Source organism: Amblyomma mixtum, chromosome 2, assembly GCF_055824585.1.
Source record: "Amblyomma mixtum isolate Tamu chromosome 2, ASM5582458v1, whole genome shotgun sequence".
Lineage (NCBI taxonomy): Eukaryota > Metazoa > Arthropoda > Arachnida > Ixodida > Ixodidae > Amblyomma > Amblyomma mixtum.
In genome coordinates, this window is record NC_143013.1 from 224,361,181 (window position 1) to 224,377,358 (window position 16,178).

Consider the following 16,178-nt stretch of genomic DNA (forward strand, 5'->3'; position numbering starts at 1 on the left):
TTCCAACCAACAGCGCGGACCTCGACGACGATTACCTTTTCCTTGGGGTCATCTCCGGATCCGCCCTGGCTCAACGCCAACGAGACCACACTGAATCACGTGTTCTGCGCGTACGGTTGCGACCGAAAGCGTAGTCGACATTGGAAACGAGCTGAAGTAGCCAAAGTTGGGCTTTGTGCAGCAAGAATAGCCCAGCAGCGTTCCCAGCAATAGGTTACTTGGGGGATCGGAGGGAGGAGGATTTCGCAATCGAGGTAGTGCGGTGGCTGAGGGCCGCGTATAGCTATCCCAAGTCATTTGCCACAGCTGGAATCACAGCCTGTCAAGCCCATATTCGATATCTCTCCACACGCCACACCCCCGGATTCCTTTCTGCTTAGCTGGCCTTTTTCACACAATTTTTGCAGGTCAACTGGTTTACCCTCTTTAGCATACCCAACAATTCTGGAGAAAAACACATTGGAACGGGAAACAATTAATGAAAGCAATTTTCCCATATATTGTAAGATTTCACTACAACAATCAATATATCCGCAGATCAACCGAAGGCAGTCGCATTTTTTGTATTAACGTTATTGCTACCGTCCAAAGCGTTCCCCATTTGTATGAATTTGTGTTCTATGGCACTCTTACCGGTTCGTTGCATCGATGGAAACAATTTAAATAAACATCTTGCTACATATCAGAAGAATGGATCATTACCGTCAATATTGCCGTAAGAGTATCTTACTAGTTCTAAATTTTAGAAATTTTTGTCCTGAATTGTTGGTCATGAGGCCGTTACGCCTGGACAATATTCACGCTCTCCATCCTAACAACCCTCCCAACTCATGCCGTTATCCCCCTCACCTGGCCTTCCTTCTCGGAGTGAAGACCTTAGCTAAACCCCGCCAATGATGAGCACTTTGCCTAGACGAAGATAAGCCCTATTGTTGAAATGTTAGCAAGCACCCTAAGGCTTTCCCTTCCCTTGCTCACTTTGTCAATGACACCAGGAACATAGTTTACTTTTAGGCACACTTGTTAGAAACTGCGGGACCGTAGGAAACAAACGAAAAGGAACTGCAGCAACGTTTCAAACGGAGCTAAAAGAGCAACTAATGTTTTTTCAGCTAATTGAAAAAAAGTCTCTGAAGTGTCTTTGTAGCCATGCTGATGAAATGGAGATGTCTCTCAACATGACGTTGGCGGTGTGCTTGACGGTGACTACTAAGGCAGAATACCGCCACACAATGTATGTCCAGACGGTGTGAATGGGCCAAGAATACCATTGAGCGCTCGCAAAAGTTTCACGCAGTTAATGCTATCATCATCAGCAGCATAACACCGCCCACTGGTGTACGAAGGCCTCTGTTGTATTTCTCCAATTAACCCTGGCCTGTTGCAGCTGAAGCCACTTCATTACTATACAGGGCGTTTCGCCTACGACTGCACACTTCTTTAATGTGGCCTTTTTGAGTTAGAAGAGTGTTTTTTTCGGTTTAGCATTTTCAGCGGCGTAGTACATCAGAATACAGCTAAGACGTATTAGCTAGCAGGATGGTTAACTAATAGAGTTAACGTTTTAACTACTACTGCTATGGCCCTTAATTATTAAGGGGCGTGTCGCCCACCGTAATGTCCATACCAGTTTTTAGAATTTCGAAAATGCGGTTGTCGTAGGAGCTCTGGCCCAACAAATTTCGGCTATTTCGATGAGTTACGTGCACTGGAGAGGTTGCTTTGCTGGAATATTCTCTAAAGTGCATGTATTTTGGCGCGATGTAGGCAAAATGTGTTGGGCCACAGCGCCGAGGGTAACCGCATTTTCGAAATTCTAAAAACTGATATGGATATTACTTACGGTGGGCTACACGCCTCTCAATAATTAAGGAGCCTAACTGTAATTATTAAAACGTTAACTCTATCATATTAGTTAACCACCCTGCTAGCTAGCACGTCTTTTTTTATTCTTCTGTACTACACCACTGACAATGTTATGCCGAAAAAAGCGTTCTTCTAACTCAAAATGCCTATTTAAAAAAAATTTGTAACGCATAAGGTGAAACAAATGTGTATTTCTATATAGATTACTGTACGATGCTCTGCACTCTGCCGCGTTGAGGCATCCTGTATATAAGCACAATGTCACGTCTTTCTCGTCGGGTTACAGCTGCTGTCTTGAAAGTGATGGTCATCAAATCCTTAGCTCCATGAAGCAAAAGTTATACATGAAGAGGAAGAGGTAGATTGCTAGCATGTTAAGGCAAAGCCGCGCTGGTACTGGTGGTACTTGAATGTCGGAGCCTAACATGAAAAGGCCTGAACAGGGGAAATACGCTGCAAGCAATCAGCGTGTCATCGATTTTCCCACTCACTCCTGTTATGTCTCTGTTGTGGTTGTTATGTCTCTGTACATTTTTAGAAGTACTGTACAGAACAATCACATATTCTATAATAACACATCAATCGCACAGTTGTGAGCGAAATTTGCAGTGACGCATAAACTGATAACGATATGGAAAGCATGCATTCCCACCGACGTCGAAGAGAAGCTAGCTCCTTTATTGGTGGCATTACTACTGGGGGCCTTTAGTGCTGAAACGAAGGTTTTTCACAAAGTTATGCTGGCGCAAAACTGACTTCCATGGAATAGTAGTAGCACAAGACTCTTTCTTCTCGTACTTATTTTTGTTTTGAGTAGCATCTGTAAAAGGTAACGGCAAAACAGCCGAAGCTCTCTTTCTTGAGCACGCGGGACGCTGCTGTAGAGGGATGCTGTAATGAATCACGTCGTGTGGCCAGAGTACTAGAACTAAAAGAAAATATAACGAAGGCTTTACATTTCCTGGAAGCCACTCAGAAGAATTTTCATTATATTTAACGCTGGATATCCTTGTATTTAATGCAGTTGTTTTAATGAATTTGTTTTCCCGGATGGACAACAAACCGCGTGGATTACTGTGAGAAGTTTACATCGTTCTACCTGACCAAATTTACCATGATCAACACAAACGAGTATTGCATGATAAAGTTATCTGGCTGTGGGAATCGCACGAGTTGCGATATATTTATTTTTAAAGCTAAAGTTTCACAGCGCAAATGAAAGACGAACGGAAGAACAGGTAGCTAACAGATAGGACTGGCTCTGTGCAGCTCGAGGACGCAGGGGCTTTATTTGTGTGAACGAAACACGGAGAAAACGTCTTGCATATGCGACAAAGGTTTAATGGTGCAAGTGAGACCTCACTTACACTTATACACAGGATATCGCCTAGTCTTTACTTTAAGAACTCTATCTACGCGTATCTTTTAGAAGGTAGTAAATACCTTTCGCCACTGAAAAGTGATAGTGACGTGTCAGTGCCACAAGCGCAGCTGAGTTTTATTTTGCAAAAAAATGCCTCGAACAATTCGCGTGCGAGAGTGTCATCACCCTTGCTTTGTATCCTTATTTGCGGCAGTGCTGGCTCATGCTTTAGCCTGACCGTATAAGATCGGCAATGGGCGAGTAAATGAATAGTCTGATCGCTATCGAGAAGTATTTCGTTTTCTCTCGCTGGATTATACGTACGCATACACCAGTCGGGCTGATGCAAACGTTGATACAATATAAAGGGACGATTAAAGCTTTTTAGCGCCATACGAACTTCATACTTGCTGGCCACTTTTTTCAGGCTATACGCCGCCTTATGAATGTAAGGCAAAACTGCGGGTCTGATCAATAAATTTACGGGGTCCTCCTTCTCTATTCTGCAGAAGGGACGCTTTTGCACTCGTCACTATTTGGTGAGGAAAGCTTGCCGCTTGGGTTCTTTGGAGCCGGCTATTAAATATTTCAGCACCATATGGCAACAGGATCTTTGCGACGCAAACTGCTTTGCAACCAAAGCAGGCGTTGCAGTGTTTTTTGAAAATATTTTGGTGCAGCCTGGAGTCCTCAGTGAATAAATTTCTTGACCGTGTCTGCAAACTTCATCAAGGCAAGCTCTGTTGAATAGCTAGGTTAAAAACTTATTTGGTGAGGGTATTCTGATTCCGTGGCACGCGTTGGGGCTGCGGCCACTCCTCAGATAGATGACAGGTCGCAAACACAAGGAAAATCGAACATTTATCCAGGCATTTACAACTTGTAAAAACGCGGTGCTGCCACAGTCGTGCAGCGCAGTAGAAGGAACGAAAGAGACACGAGTTACGTAAGATGACACCCCGGAGGGAGGTGTAAAGAGGGAGAAAGCACGCAGGCGAGAGTGAAGCCGCACGGTGAGGAGGAAGAGAAAGAGCGGGGAGGAGAGAAGTCCAGTGTTTGCAGATGAAGCCGGCGCTCGGGCGGGAAATTCAAACTGGACTTGGGACAGCACACTCCCCGTCTGGTTATGCATATAACCACTATGTGATGTGTTCAGTCCTCACACGGAATAAGCAGGACTGTCTCAGTCACAGGACGGAGAAACATCTTTATCACTCCCCGTGTCGCCGTCTTGATCTCGACCTTTCGCACCCTGCCGTCCGAACTCGCGATGGAGTTCACAATGAGTCCCATGGGCCACTCGCTGCGATGAACTTGGCTGTCTCTCAGGAGCTCGAGGTCACCTGCCTTGAGATTTCGAGTTGTCCCCTGCCACTTCCGACGACTCTGCAGGCTGGTAAGGAACTCGCGTCGCCAACGGCACTAAAAGGAGTCGGCCAGCCACTGGAACTGCCGCCACTGTCGCCGATACATATTTTTTTCACCGAACGCTGGTGGCACTGTGTCGCCGCTGACTTTCTGGGTCAGGAGTGTTGAAGGAGTCAGCACTTCCCAGCACTCGGGGTCCGTTGAGACAGGAACGAGGGGTCGGGAGTTTATGATCCCCGAGACTTCCGCCAAGAAGGTTAACAAGACTTCGTGAGTAAGACGACGAGAGGTACTCTCAAGAATCATGGAGTGCAAAATTCGCCGTGTGACTCCTATCATTCTTTCCCACACTCCTCCCATGTGAGAAGCATGAGGGGGGTTGAATACCCAAGTGCATCCTTGGTCTGACAGGAATGTTCCTAGCTTCTCGTGTTGTGTGCCACTGGTGTCCAGTTTTAGTTCTGAGCACGCTCCAACAAAATTCGCCCCGCAATCGGACCTGAGTTGCTTTGCCGGGCCCCTTATGGCGAAGAATCTCCGGACAGCATTAATAAAACTTGATGTGTCCATGCTCTCGATCACTTCGATGTGAACAGCGCGGATACTCATGCAAGTGAAGAGCACGGCCCACCTTTTGCTGTTAGCCTCACCGCCTCTGGTCCGACGAGAAGCGACTCGCCACGGGCCAAATACATCTAGTCCGAGATAAGTGAAAGGTGGCTCGGTGCTTAGTCTTTCTGCAGGCAGGTCTGCCATCTTCTGCTGCAGCTGCCTTCCTCTGAGCTTGCAACACGTAACACAACTGTGTATGTATGAGGCGATGCTACGCTTAGCTCCGACGATCCAGAACCCAGCTGCCCTGACCGCTCCCTCTGTAAAATGGCGTCCTTGGTGTTTCACCAGCTCGTGGTAATGCCGCAAAATCAGGGTGGCGACGTGATGTCGTCCTGGCAAGATGATGGGCTTCCGCTCTTGCTGGTCGAAATGGTTTGCTCTGTCTAGTCGGCCACCAGTTCTCAAAAGACCGTCGGAATCAACGCATGGGTCCAGTCTCCACAGAGGGCTTGACTTCGGAAGTCGCTTTTCTCGTTGCAAGCTTTTCAGCTCTTCTGAAAAGGCTTCTTTCTGGACAGACAGAATAATGACTTCCTTCGCTCGGGCTAGGTGTCTTGCAGAAGGTCCTAGTTGTCGAGATGAGCTGTTATGCGGGCAGTCTGACACGTTGTGAGAGGTGCCCCGAAATTTTCTCACCAGCCGCACGAGCATTGCAATTGCGCGAGTCAGCTTAATCCAATTCGAGAAGCGCTCGAACTGCCTGCTGCCGAGTTCTTGCACGTCTACACTGGTTGCGAGAACATTTGCCTGTGGCCGCACCTCCGTGTCGGAATCAGCATCGACCAAGTCGAACTTGCCCTTCAATACCCGCGAGCAGTGTTCTTGATGATACAAAATCTCCGGGCCTGTCAGCCAGGTCGATCCTGCCATTTCGGCTGCTGGCGCAGACCTTGTTCCGAGGTCCGCAGGGTTCATGTCTGAAGGAACGTAGTGCCATTGCTCTGGCCGAGTAGAGCTCCTGTGCGTTCGACCCTGTAACTAACATACACATAAAACCTCCGAGTCTCATTATGTACCGTGTTCTGCAACTTTATCGGCACAGGTTTTAAAAATTCTCCCGCCACAACCGTTGGTTAGTTTGTGGTGAAACCGCGCACAAAGCTTCCTTATTGTTGTCCGTTTTAAGGCATAGTAAGTATAAAAGTGGTACTTACTAGGTTTGGTCACGCGAGATGCGAAACAAGAAGCACCCGTGTTGAGATCGAGCCGCCGTCATCGAATTTCTGCCGAAAGATACTTGTGGCGTCATCTGGCATCGCTGAAGGAAAGCGCCGCGAAAGCAGACGGCAGAAATACGACGAGACAATGGAGAACATATCTTTTATTGGTAAATCACCGTCAAGTCATTTAATTTATTTACGATAGTTTTCAAAATGCGTTGGCCGAAAAATATTTCACGCGCTTAAGCAGACGACATGGCCCGAACGACGCATTCAAAGCAAGCCGCCGCGCTCGTTGCAGCGCTCGCCTCGGCGCTTTCCTTCAGCGATGCCAGATGGCGCCACAAGTATCTTTCGGCAGAAATTCGATGACGGCGGCTCGATCTCAACACGGGTGCTTCTTGTTTCGCATCTCGCGTGACCAAACCTAGTAAGTACCACTTTTATACTTACGATGCCTTAAAACGGAGAACAATAAGGAAGCTTTGTGCGCGGTTTCACCACAAACGAGCCAACGGCTGTGGCGGGAGAATTTTTCAAACCTGTGCCGATAAAGTTGCAGAACACGGTATGTAACCTAGGACCACCTTACTGTCAGTGTAGAAATTTACAGCATCAAGTTCCATATCTATTTCACGACTGATGAGCTCTGCTAGCTCCACTGCCAACACCGCGCCGCACAGTTCAAGCCTTGGGATGGTGTGTTCCGGATGTGGTGCTAGCCTAGCTTTTCCTATGACGAACCCGACATGGCACGCACCATCTGGGTATGTCACTCTGAGGGAAGCCACTGCAGCCACAGCCTTGGTTGATGCGTCGGAGGATATGTGCAGTTCTTCGCGCTCTGCGGTAGGGAGTGAGGCAGGGGAATAGGTGCGGGGTATGTTCAGCTGCTCGAGTACTTGCAAGGAGTCTTTCCATGTCTCCCACGCGACGCTCTTGTCTTCAGGAAGTGGACAGTCCCAGTCGCATGTCCCAAGGACCAGCTCTCGGAGGAGGGACTTCCCTTGAACGATGACCGGAGCAACAAACCCAAGTGGGTCGTAGAGGCCATTACGACTGACAAGACACCGTGCCGAGTGAATGGCTTCTCCTGGATTGGAGTCGTAAATGTGAATACATCTTTCTTCAGGTTCCAAGAAATTCCCAGTCTGCGTTGGATTGGCGGCGTGCCATTGCACAAGTCAAGATCCCTCAAATCCTTGGCACGGTCTTTTTCTGGAAATGCTTCCAACGCTGTAGGGCAGTTAGTTGCTATTTTGTGGAGCTTGACGTTTGACGCGGCCAACATCTGCTGTGTGTGGCGTATCAGGCTGATGGCTTCCTTGTCTGTAGAGAGAGACCTCAACCCGTCGACCACATAGAAATCGCTCTCGATGAACTGCCGCTGCCAAATTCCTCCTCTCCTTCTTGAACCGGTGGAGCTTCTTCGGCATGGCCATTCCTGAACATCTTGTCCATGAAGCTCGTGGACTGAAGTTCTTGAAGTTCTGGCTTTCTCTTCAAGGTCCGTACGACAGCTGTGAGCCGCGACTCGGCCAAGCACTTGTTATTTGGAAGCCATGGCCTTGGAGAACGAAAGGGGAGAGGCGCTATCCAACTGTTGGATTCGTCCTTAGAGAACTCGTCGTCCATCAGCTTCAAGAACTTCCTGTCCTCGACAGAAAGTGAAGGTCTGTTGTCATCCTCCGTTGTCTGGAACAGCGTTTCAGCGATCCCAACGTGCTAGATGTGTTTCCTAGCAGCGTGCTGAGCTGGTTGGAAGCAGTGTGACGACCCCTGCATGGCAGTGAGCTTCTCCTTGACCAAGAAATGATTCTCACAGGGCTCGAAAAGAGAGGGACGTCCATTTTCGAGGACGTTTGTTTTGAGGTTGCTGACACAGTCCGGTGTGCGACTTCGACTTATGCAGACATTTCCTACGATGACCGATCCCAGATCTAGTTTCTGAGCAAATGGCGCATCAGCCGGTCCGTTGCGCTGTTGTCGAACCTTGTGTATTCTGAGGATCTCTCTCCCGAGGAGAAGTAGAATCTTGGCCTCCGGGTCCAAACAAGGAATGAATTTAGCAACAGCTCTGAGATGAGGGTGAAGCAATGCTACTTCCGGTGTTGGAATCTCGGTCCTGTTAGGCATTTCGTTGCATTCGATAAGCGTTGGTAAGGGAAGCTTCACGGAGCCATGAATGTCTTCTATGAGAAAGCGAGACGCCCTTCTTCCTCTCGCCTCTGTAGTTCCAGCACATGTCCTTAGTGTGTAGGGGGAACTGTGACCATTGAGTCCGAAAATGTTGAAGAACTCTGTTCTTGCAAGGGACCTGTTGCTCTGGTCGTCTAAAATGGCATACATTTTTGCAGTCTTGTGAGGCTGAGTCGGATGACTGACTTTCACCAAGCAGATCTTAGAGCAGGATTTAACACCGCTGCTTTGACCGCAGACCTCTGTGCACTTGGATGGCACCTCAAGTGCAAAATCCTTGTCTATAATTGCATCTTCAGCATCGTTCTGAGCTAGAGGAGGCTTGTGGCTGACATTTCCAGCATGAAGCGCCGTAGCATGCCGATCGCTACCACAATCGTCACATTTGAGAACTGTTTTTCAGTCTCTTGCAAAGTGGTCTGTCGAAGCGCAGCACCTGAAGCATATCCCATAATTTTTCAGCAGAGACTTTCGTTCATCCAGCAGCTTTTCCCTGAATGCACGGAACTTTTGGAGGCGGTGAGGCTTCCTGTGCAGAGGACAATACTTGGTTGCATCATGCCACTGCTTTAATGCGTTTGAGGGCGGATGGTCAGTGCTTGCCTCCACGTCCGTCACTTGCACTGAGATGGGCGTTCTTCTCAGGCTGCCTTCCGTTGCCCATCTGTCTGCTCTTGTGGGTCTTGAAGGGGTGCTGCTTGCGGAGCTCAGTTTGAAGCTAAGATCGTTTCTCGTTTTCGCTTGGTCCCTGATAAAGCTCGCAAAGAACGAGAAAGGGGGAAAGGCGACCTGATGATTCTGTTTGTACTTGGAGCCTTTCGCGATCCACATGTCTTGCAAGCGCTGGGGCAGCTTTTCTACAATGGGGTTTACCCCTCTTGCGGTGTCAAGATAGGAGAGCCCATTCAGGTGAGGGTCACATTTTGCTGCCTCAACTTCAAGAAGGAGGTCTCCCAGCTCTCTCAATTTCTGGGTGTCTTTTTCGGTCAGTCTGGGGAAGCTCGAAATTCTTCGAAAGATGGCCTCTTCTATAATTTCTGGGCGACCATAGCATTCCTCAAGTCTTTCCCAAACTACCTTTAACCCGGCCTCTGTGTGGTGTCTGGTTCTGACCAGACGCATGACACCGGACCACGCAAGCGCAGTATGCAGAAACACTCTCCTTTATTCGTCACAGTGAAGCCACTTATATAGGAAATCATATTGAATGACGATGACGATATGTACACTGAAAGAAACGAAACTGAAACAAGAAAGGATACAACATCGCCTCCCGCTTGAAAATACAACATAGTAATTTGCAACAACCAAAATAACACGAACTAAACACTTATTCTTCAGGTAAAGAAAACCAAAATCTTTCTACAGGTCGGCGTACCCTAGTGCTTCGACGCAAAGGTTGCTCCACCGAATCCTCTAAAGGAGCAACCACTTCTTCATTAACTTCAGCCCTTGTTTCCGGCAATCGCAACAATTCACCCTGTTCAGCGCCTGCGCGGCTTTCAGGCCCAGCGGTACCCGAGTAGTGATGAGGCAATTCCCATGCCCATTGTTCTATTGTCTGCGATTGATTGCAGGGAACCCGAACTAGTTTAGACGCGTTCCAGCAACGACCGTCGCTCATCAAAAAGCTATTTTTGCCTTTTCTGCCGACTATCTTGAAAGGTCCCATGTAATTTATCGACGCTTTCCCACCGCCTGCTGGCTTGCGTACACGAACGAAGTCCCCTACTCTAAAGGCTGGTCTTTTCGTACCTCGCCTCCTGTCCGTATACTGTTTTGCATACATCTGCTTCGCCTTAACCCTAGCAGGAACATTCGAACCGGCATGGACACCCTCTCTTGTCGGCAAACCCACTGTATTGAGTCTTGTCCTTGGCTGACGCCCGTGGAGCAACTTAGCTGGCGACACACCCGTTGTCGCATGCTGCGTGGACCTATATATGCCGAGATAGTCAACCACAGCAGCCTGGAGGGGCCGTTGTTCCAATCGGGCAACCTGCATGAAATCTTTCAGCACGCGATTAAAACGTTCAATCGCGCCGTTTCCCTGTGGATAGTACAGAGAAGAACAACGATGCGCAATACCCCTCTCTCTCAAGAATGTTTCAAACATTTGCGATCTAAACTGAGGCCCATTATCTGTGACAATTTCTTCCGGATAGCCTTCTCGGCTGAACACAGTCTGCAAAAAATCGACCACACTCTGTGACGTTACTGTAGATAAAAAGGCAACCTCAGGCCACTTGGAATGATAATCGATCAGCGATATCATATACCTACAGTTTGAAGGGGCCCAGTCAATCGGTCCCACTATATCCATTGCTAACTTCTGCCATGGTAGCGCTGTAAACGTCACCGGCTGCAGCGGTGCAAACGACGGTTTAGCGGACTTGTCCGCGGCCTGGCAGATATGACAAAAATGAATTGCTTCTTCTACCTGTTTATTCAAACGCGGCCACCAGTAAAGATCACGTAGTCTCTGCTTCGTCCTCACAATTCCTGGGTGACCTTCGTGCGCAAAACCAACCAGGAGCGAGGTTAATTCACTCGGAACAACTACCTGCTCGCCGCGCATCAAAAGGCCATCAACGAAAGAAAGCTCTTCCCGCACGTTAAAGTACGGCATTACTTCTGCTGGCAAAGTTTTTCTAGGCGCCCAACCATGTACCACGTGCACAACAACCTGTTGCAGTGTGCTGTCTGCAGCAGTGGCCACCTGCAGCCGTTCCTTTGTTAGGCACTCTGATACAACGGACACAATTTCTTCCTGCATCGTCTGCTGCGAATCACAGTCAAGAGGCAGGCGTGAAAGCGCATCGGCCACGACATTTTGCGATCCCTTTTGGTACTCTATGTCGAAGTTATAATACAAAAGTCGAGCTGACCATCTGGATATACGCAAAGGTCGGCGTCCTGTACCGGCAGCTGAAAGTAACGTCACCAGTGCCTGGTGGTCCGTACGTAACAAAAATTTTCTACCCCACAAGTAGACGTGCCAGCGCTCGCACGCGAAGAGACAAGCAAGGGCCTCCCGTTCCCCAGCGGAGTACTTCCGCTCAGCAGGAGTCAGGGCACGTGATGCGAAGGCCACCGTGCGTACGCTGTCACCATCGCGTTGCTGAAGAACGGCTCCCAGACCCTTATCAGAAGCATCTGTCGTAACAATTACATCAAGATCTGGGTTAAACATTTGTATGACTGGGCTTGAAGACAAAGCTGTCTTAACAAGCTGGAAGCTACGCTCAGCCTCATCATCCCATGTTAACTGTTGACCAGACCGCAGGAGCCTTCTAAGCGGCTCGACGAGATCAGCAAATCGCGGCACAAACCGTGCACAGTAACCAGCGAGACCCAAAAATGACCTCAAAGTGGCAACATCGTGAGGAGCAGGCACTTTGACAATAGCGTCAACCTTAGACTGCAATGGTGTGAGCCCTTTTGAGCTCACCGTATGCCCTAAAAACGATAGTTCTGAAACAGCAAATGTGCATTTCTGGTTGAGCTTCAAACCTGAATCACCAATGCGTTTTAGCACCTGGTGTAGATTCTTGTGGTGCTCCTCACGTGTCTTGCCCCACACAATCACATCATCAATGTAAGAAAGTACGCCTTTACAATCTTTCAAAATATGCTGCATCATTCTCTGAAAGGCTGAAGGGGCAGATGCAAGGCCAAAACACTCTCTTAAAACGAAACAATCCTTCGTGTGTGATAAAGGTGCTTAGTCCCAGACTTTCCGGAGTCAGTTCTAGCCGGTGGTATGCCGACGCTAAGTCGAGCTTTGAGAAGCACGTTCCTCCAGCTAGTTCATGAAGTAATTCCTCTGTATGCGGAAGAGGAAAAGCATCGGCAATTACTGCCTTGTTCACTTCACGTAGGTCCACACACAACCTAATTGAACCGTCCTTCTTCCTCACGACGACAATCGGTGAAATCCACTCCGATGCGTCGACAGGTTCAATTATATCTTCGGCCAGCAGGCGTTGTATCTCTACCGATACCTGTTGCCGTAGCGTGAGCGGCAGGCGTCGGAGTTTCACAACGACTGGTTTCACAGATGAACGGCAGTTAACATGGTGAACAAAGCCTTTCACATGCCCTAACTGTTCCGTGAACAAGTGCGCAAACTGGTGCGTAAATTCTGAAGGCAGTGAATCAGGGCATGTCACCTGGCAGCAATTCAAGGTTGAGCCGTTGATAGTGATTCCCAGGCTCCGAACGGCATCAAGCCCCAGCAGCGAAGTGCCCTTGGTTGTGACATGAAAAAGCACACTGGCTCTGTTTCCCTTGTAAGATACTTCAGCAAGAAAGCAACCGCTTAACTTGATTTGTTCTCCGGAATAGTTGCACAAATTGGCAGTCGGCGGTCGTAATGAGTGCGTGTCGGCTAGATATTTGTGGTAGTGCTCTTCACTGAGCAAAGATACCGTAGCGCCTATGTCGACAATCAACGAAAATGTTATCTTCCCGATAGAAATGTTGGCTCGAATATCTTTCGCCGACGCATTACGGTCACCGATTTGAAGTACCGTGACGGCGTTGGCCTTCTCGGGCTTTCGAACGGCATATTTCTTTTTCTTCGATTTGCACATGCTTGAAAAGTGACCAATTTTTCCACAAGAGTGGCAACGCTTGTTCCTCGCCGGACATGCAGTCGAGTTAGCCATATGCGATGACGAGCCGCCGCGGTGGCTCAGCGGCTATGGTGCTCGGCTGCTGACCCAAAAGACGCGGGTTCGATCCCGGCCGCGGAGGCTAGAATTTCTTTGGAGGAGAAATTCTAGAGGCCCGTGTACTGTGCGATGTCAGTGCACGTTAAAGAACCCCAGGTGGTCGAAATTTCCGGAGCTCTCCACTACGGCGTCTCTCATAGCCTTAGCCGCTTTGGGACGTTAAACCCCATAAACCAAACCAACCAAACCATATGCGATGACGAGCCGCACCTGTAGCAACTTCCTTGCTCAGCGTGTAACCTTTTTCGCACATCTTGAATCTTGTTCACAGTGCTATGCGCGAATTCCCCGAGCTCTTGTTGTGTTTGCTCAATTTGCTTCCCGATGTCAACAGCACGCTGCAATGTAAGCGAAGACCCTTCATAAAGCATGCGTTCACGTGTTGTTCGTGACGAAGTGCCTTCCAGTAATTGGTCTCGAATCATGCTATCGGTAGCACTGCCAAAATTGCAAGTAGACGCAAGGTCCCGAAGACTGTTTGTAAATGCTTGAAATGTCTCACCAGGCAGTTGTCTTTGGCGAAACCGGCGCCGCTCCACCAAATCATTCGTAGCGCTCGCGAAATGCGTATCCAGTGCAGCAAGCGCGTCTTTGAACTGGTCCACCTCTTCCTCCTTGTCCCTCTTGTCCTCGGCCTTGGCGTCCGCAGTCACGTCTGCTCCTTGTGCAAGGATGCTGTAGAATATTCGCTGGCCTTCAACCCCAAGCGAGTTTAGCAGAATTGCCTTGCAACGCTTCGGCTTCAGTTCATCGCCGCCAATGGCCTCCAGGAAATTCAGGAATACGCGTTTCCACTGTTGCCAAGGCACAGCCGGGTCACCAGGTGCAGGCAAGAAAGGGGGCGGTGTTGGGAAACACCCGAGTGACATGACTCCGATACTGATCCTCGCAATATGTGGTGTGAGCAAATTTCACTTATCTGCGTTCTTGCGCTCCTCCGGCGTTCCTGCGCACCTCCGGCGTTCCTGCGCACCTCCGGCGTTCCTGCGCACTTCCGGCGTTCCTGCGCACCTCCGGCGTTCCTGCGCACCTCCGGCGTTCCTGCGCACCTCCGGCGTTCCTGCGCACCTCCGGCGTTCCTGCGCACCTCCGGCGTTCTTGCGCACCTCCGGCGTTCTTGCGCACCTCCGGCGTTCTTGCGCACCTCCGGCGTTCTTGCGTTACTCCTGGCCGCCGATGAAATCGTGGCTGCAAGGGCTCCGTGTCGCCTTGCACCGTAGGCGGTTCATCCTCGTCGCCAATATGTGGTGTCTGGTTTAGACCAGACGCATGACACCGGACCACGCAAGCGCAGTATGCAGAAACACTCTCCTTTATTCGTCACAGTGAAGCCACTTATATAGGAAATCATATTGAATGACGATGACGATATGTACACTGAAAGAAACGAAACTGAAACAAGAAAGGATACAACACTCTGGGCTGTCGACGTGCACGGAACGCAGCCTCTTCGCGTAGCTTGACGACTTGGTCCCAAGCCATTTCACGAGAAGGTCAAGTTCCTCGCTTACCGTGACTTCGAGAGTCCGAGTCATTCCCTTGAACGTAGATTTCCACGACCGGTAGTTTTCAGGGCAGTCGTCGAACTTCGTAAGCGAGGTACTCACAAGGTCGCGCCGAATCAGATACTTTGCCATGGCGGTCAGTTCAGGGGCGTTAGCTTCATCTCCCTGCTGACGAGCAATGTTCTGCGTGATGCCTTGGCTGCGAGCGCTTGGTGTGCATGGAGCGCGGTCTTCAGGTGCCTCGGAGACAGTCCGACAGATGTGATGCTCCCCGCCGTGCTGATCTACGGCAGCCTCCAGGACGTCCGCTTGCGCTTCCGCGGCGGCCGCTTCTCTTTCCAACTGCATGACTTGTAACTCTGTGTCTAGCTCGGCTTTCTCGCGCTCGATTGCTGCAGCCGCACTTTTCTCTTGTTCTTCCAGTCTGGCCTTTTCCAGTTTCACCGCGGCTCCTTTCTTCTTTAGAGAAGCCTGTACTCGCGCCGCGGCGGCCTCCGCTCTTGCTCTGGCGGCGAGCATGCTTGGCGTTGTCGAGACGGCCGAACGCTCCGAACGAGCTGAGCGCGACGAATGCCGTGACTGTACATAGCTTGCTGTTTTCTCAGAGCATGCAAAATGAGACTGGTCCTGATCTCACTTGAGCAGCGGGCGACTTGCGGTCCTGTGACGCCATGTCGTCCGTGGCTGCGATGCGAAAACGGACTTCTTGCCCGGCTACAGCTTCCGTGAGACGACGTTTACTAAGAAAGGTTGGCCTGCGATGGGACGTTGCAGACGACTATACCAAGTGGACTCTGGATAATCGCTATATCACGAACTTTTGCCGCTTTTTAAGCGAGGCTTGTTTGCACTCCTTTTTATAACTTTCTTTCCTTTTTCATTATGCCTGATGGCAAACAGCTCGAATAAAAAAAAAAAACTTCTGAAGAGCGGAGTCAGCCAGCGGAGCCTAGGTGTTTCCGAAGAGCGCGCGAGACGCCGACTCGACGTTCATCGCGTTTTTACTATTCTGATTCCGTGGCACGCGTTGGGGCTGCGGCCACTCCTCAGATAGATGACAGGTCGCAAACACAAGGAAAATCGAACATTTATCCAGGCATTTACAACTTGTAAAAACGCGGTGCTGCCACAGTCGTGCAGCGCGGTAGAAGGAACGAAAGAGACAGGAGTTACGTAAGATGACACCCCGGAGGGAGGTGTAAAGAGGGAGAAAGCACGCAGGCGAGAGTGAAGCCGCACGGTGAGGAGGAAGAGAAAGCGCGGGGAGGAGAGAAGTCCAGTGTTTGCAGATGAAGCCGGCGCTCGGGCGGGAAATTCAAACTGGACTTGGGACAGCACAGAGGGGTTAACAAATCAGAATTAAAGA

At 49.7% G+C, this 16,178-nt stretch overlaps 1 protein-coding gene across 1 annotated transcript; it reads right to left on the reverse strand.

Moving 5' to 3' along the window:
- Window positions 1-13,395: 13,395 nt before the first annotated feature.
- On the reverse strand, window positions 13,396-14,713 carry LOC149362757 (uncharacterized). Its single transcript, XM_089573201.1, has one exon. The coding sequence runs from the start codon at window positions 14,174-14,176 to the stop codon at window positions 13,442-13,444; it is 735 nt and encodes a 244-aa protein (XP_089429327.1). The 5' UTR covers window positions 14,177-14,713; the 3' UTR covers window positions 13,396-13,441.
- Between the last annotated feature and the right edge of the window lie 1,465 nt (window positions 14,714-16,178).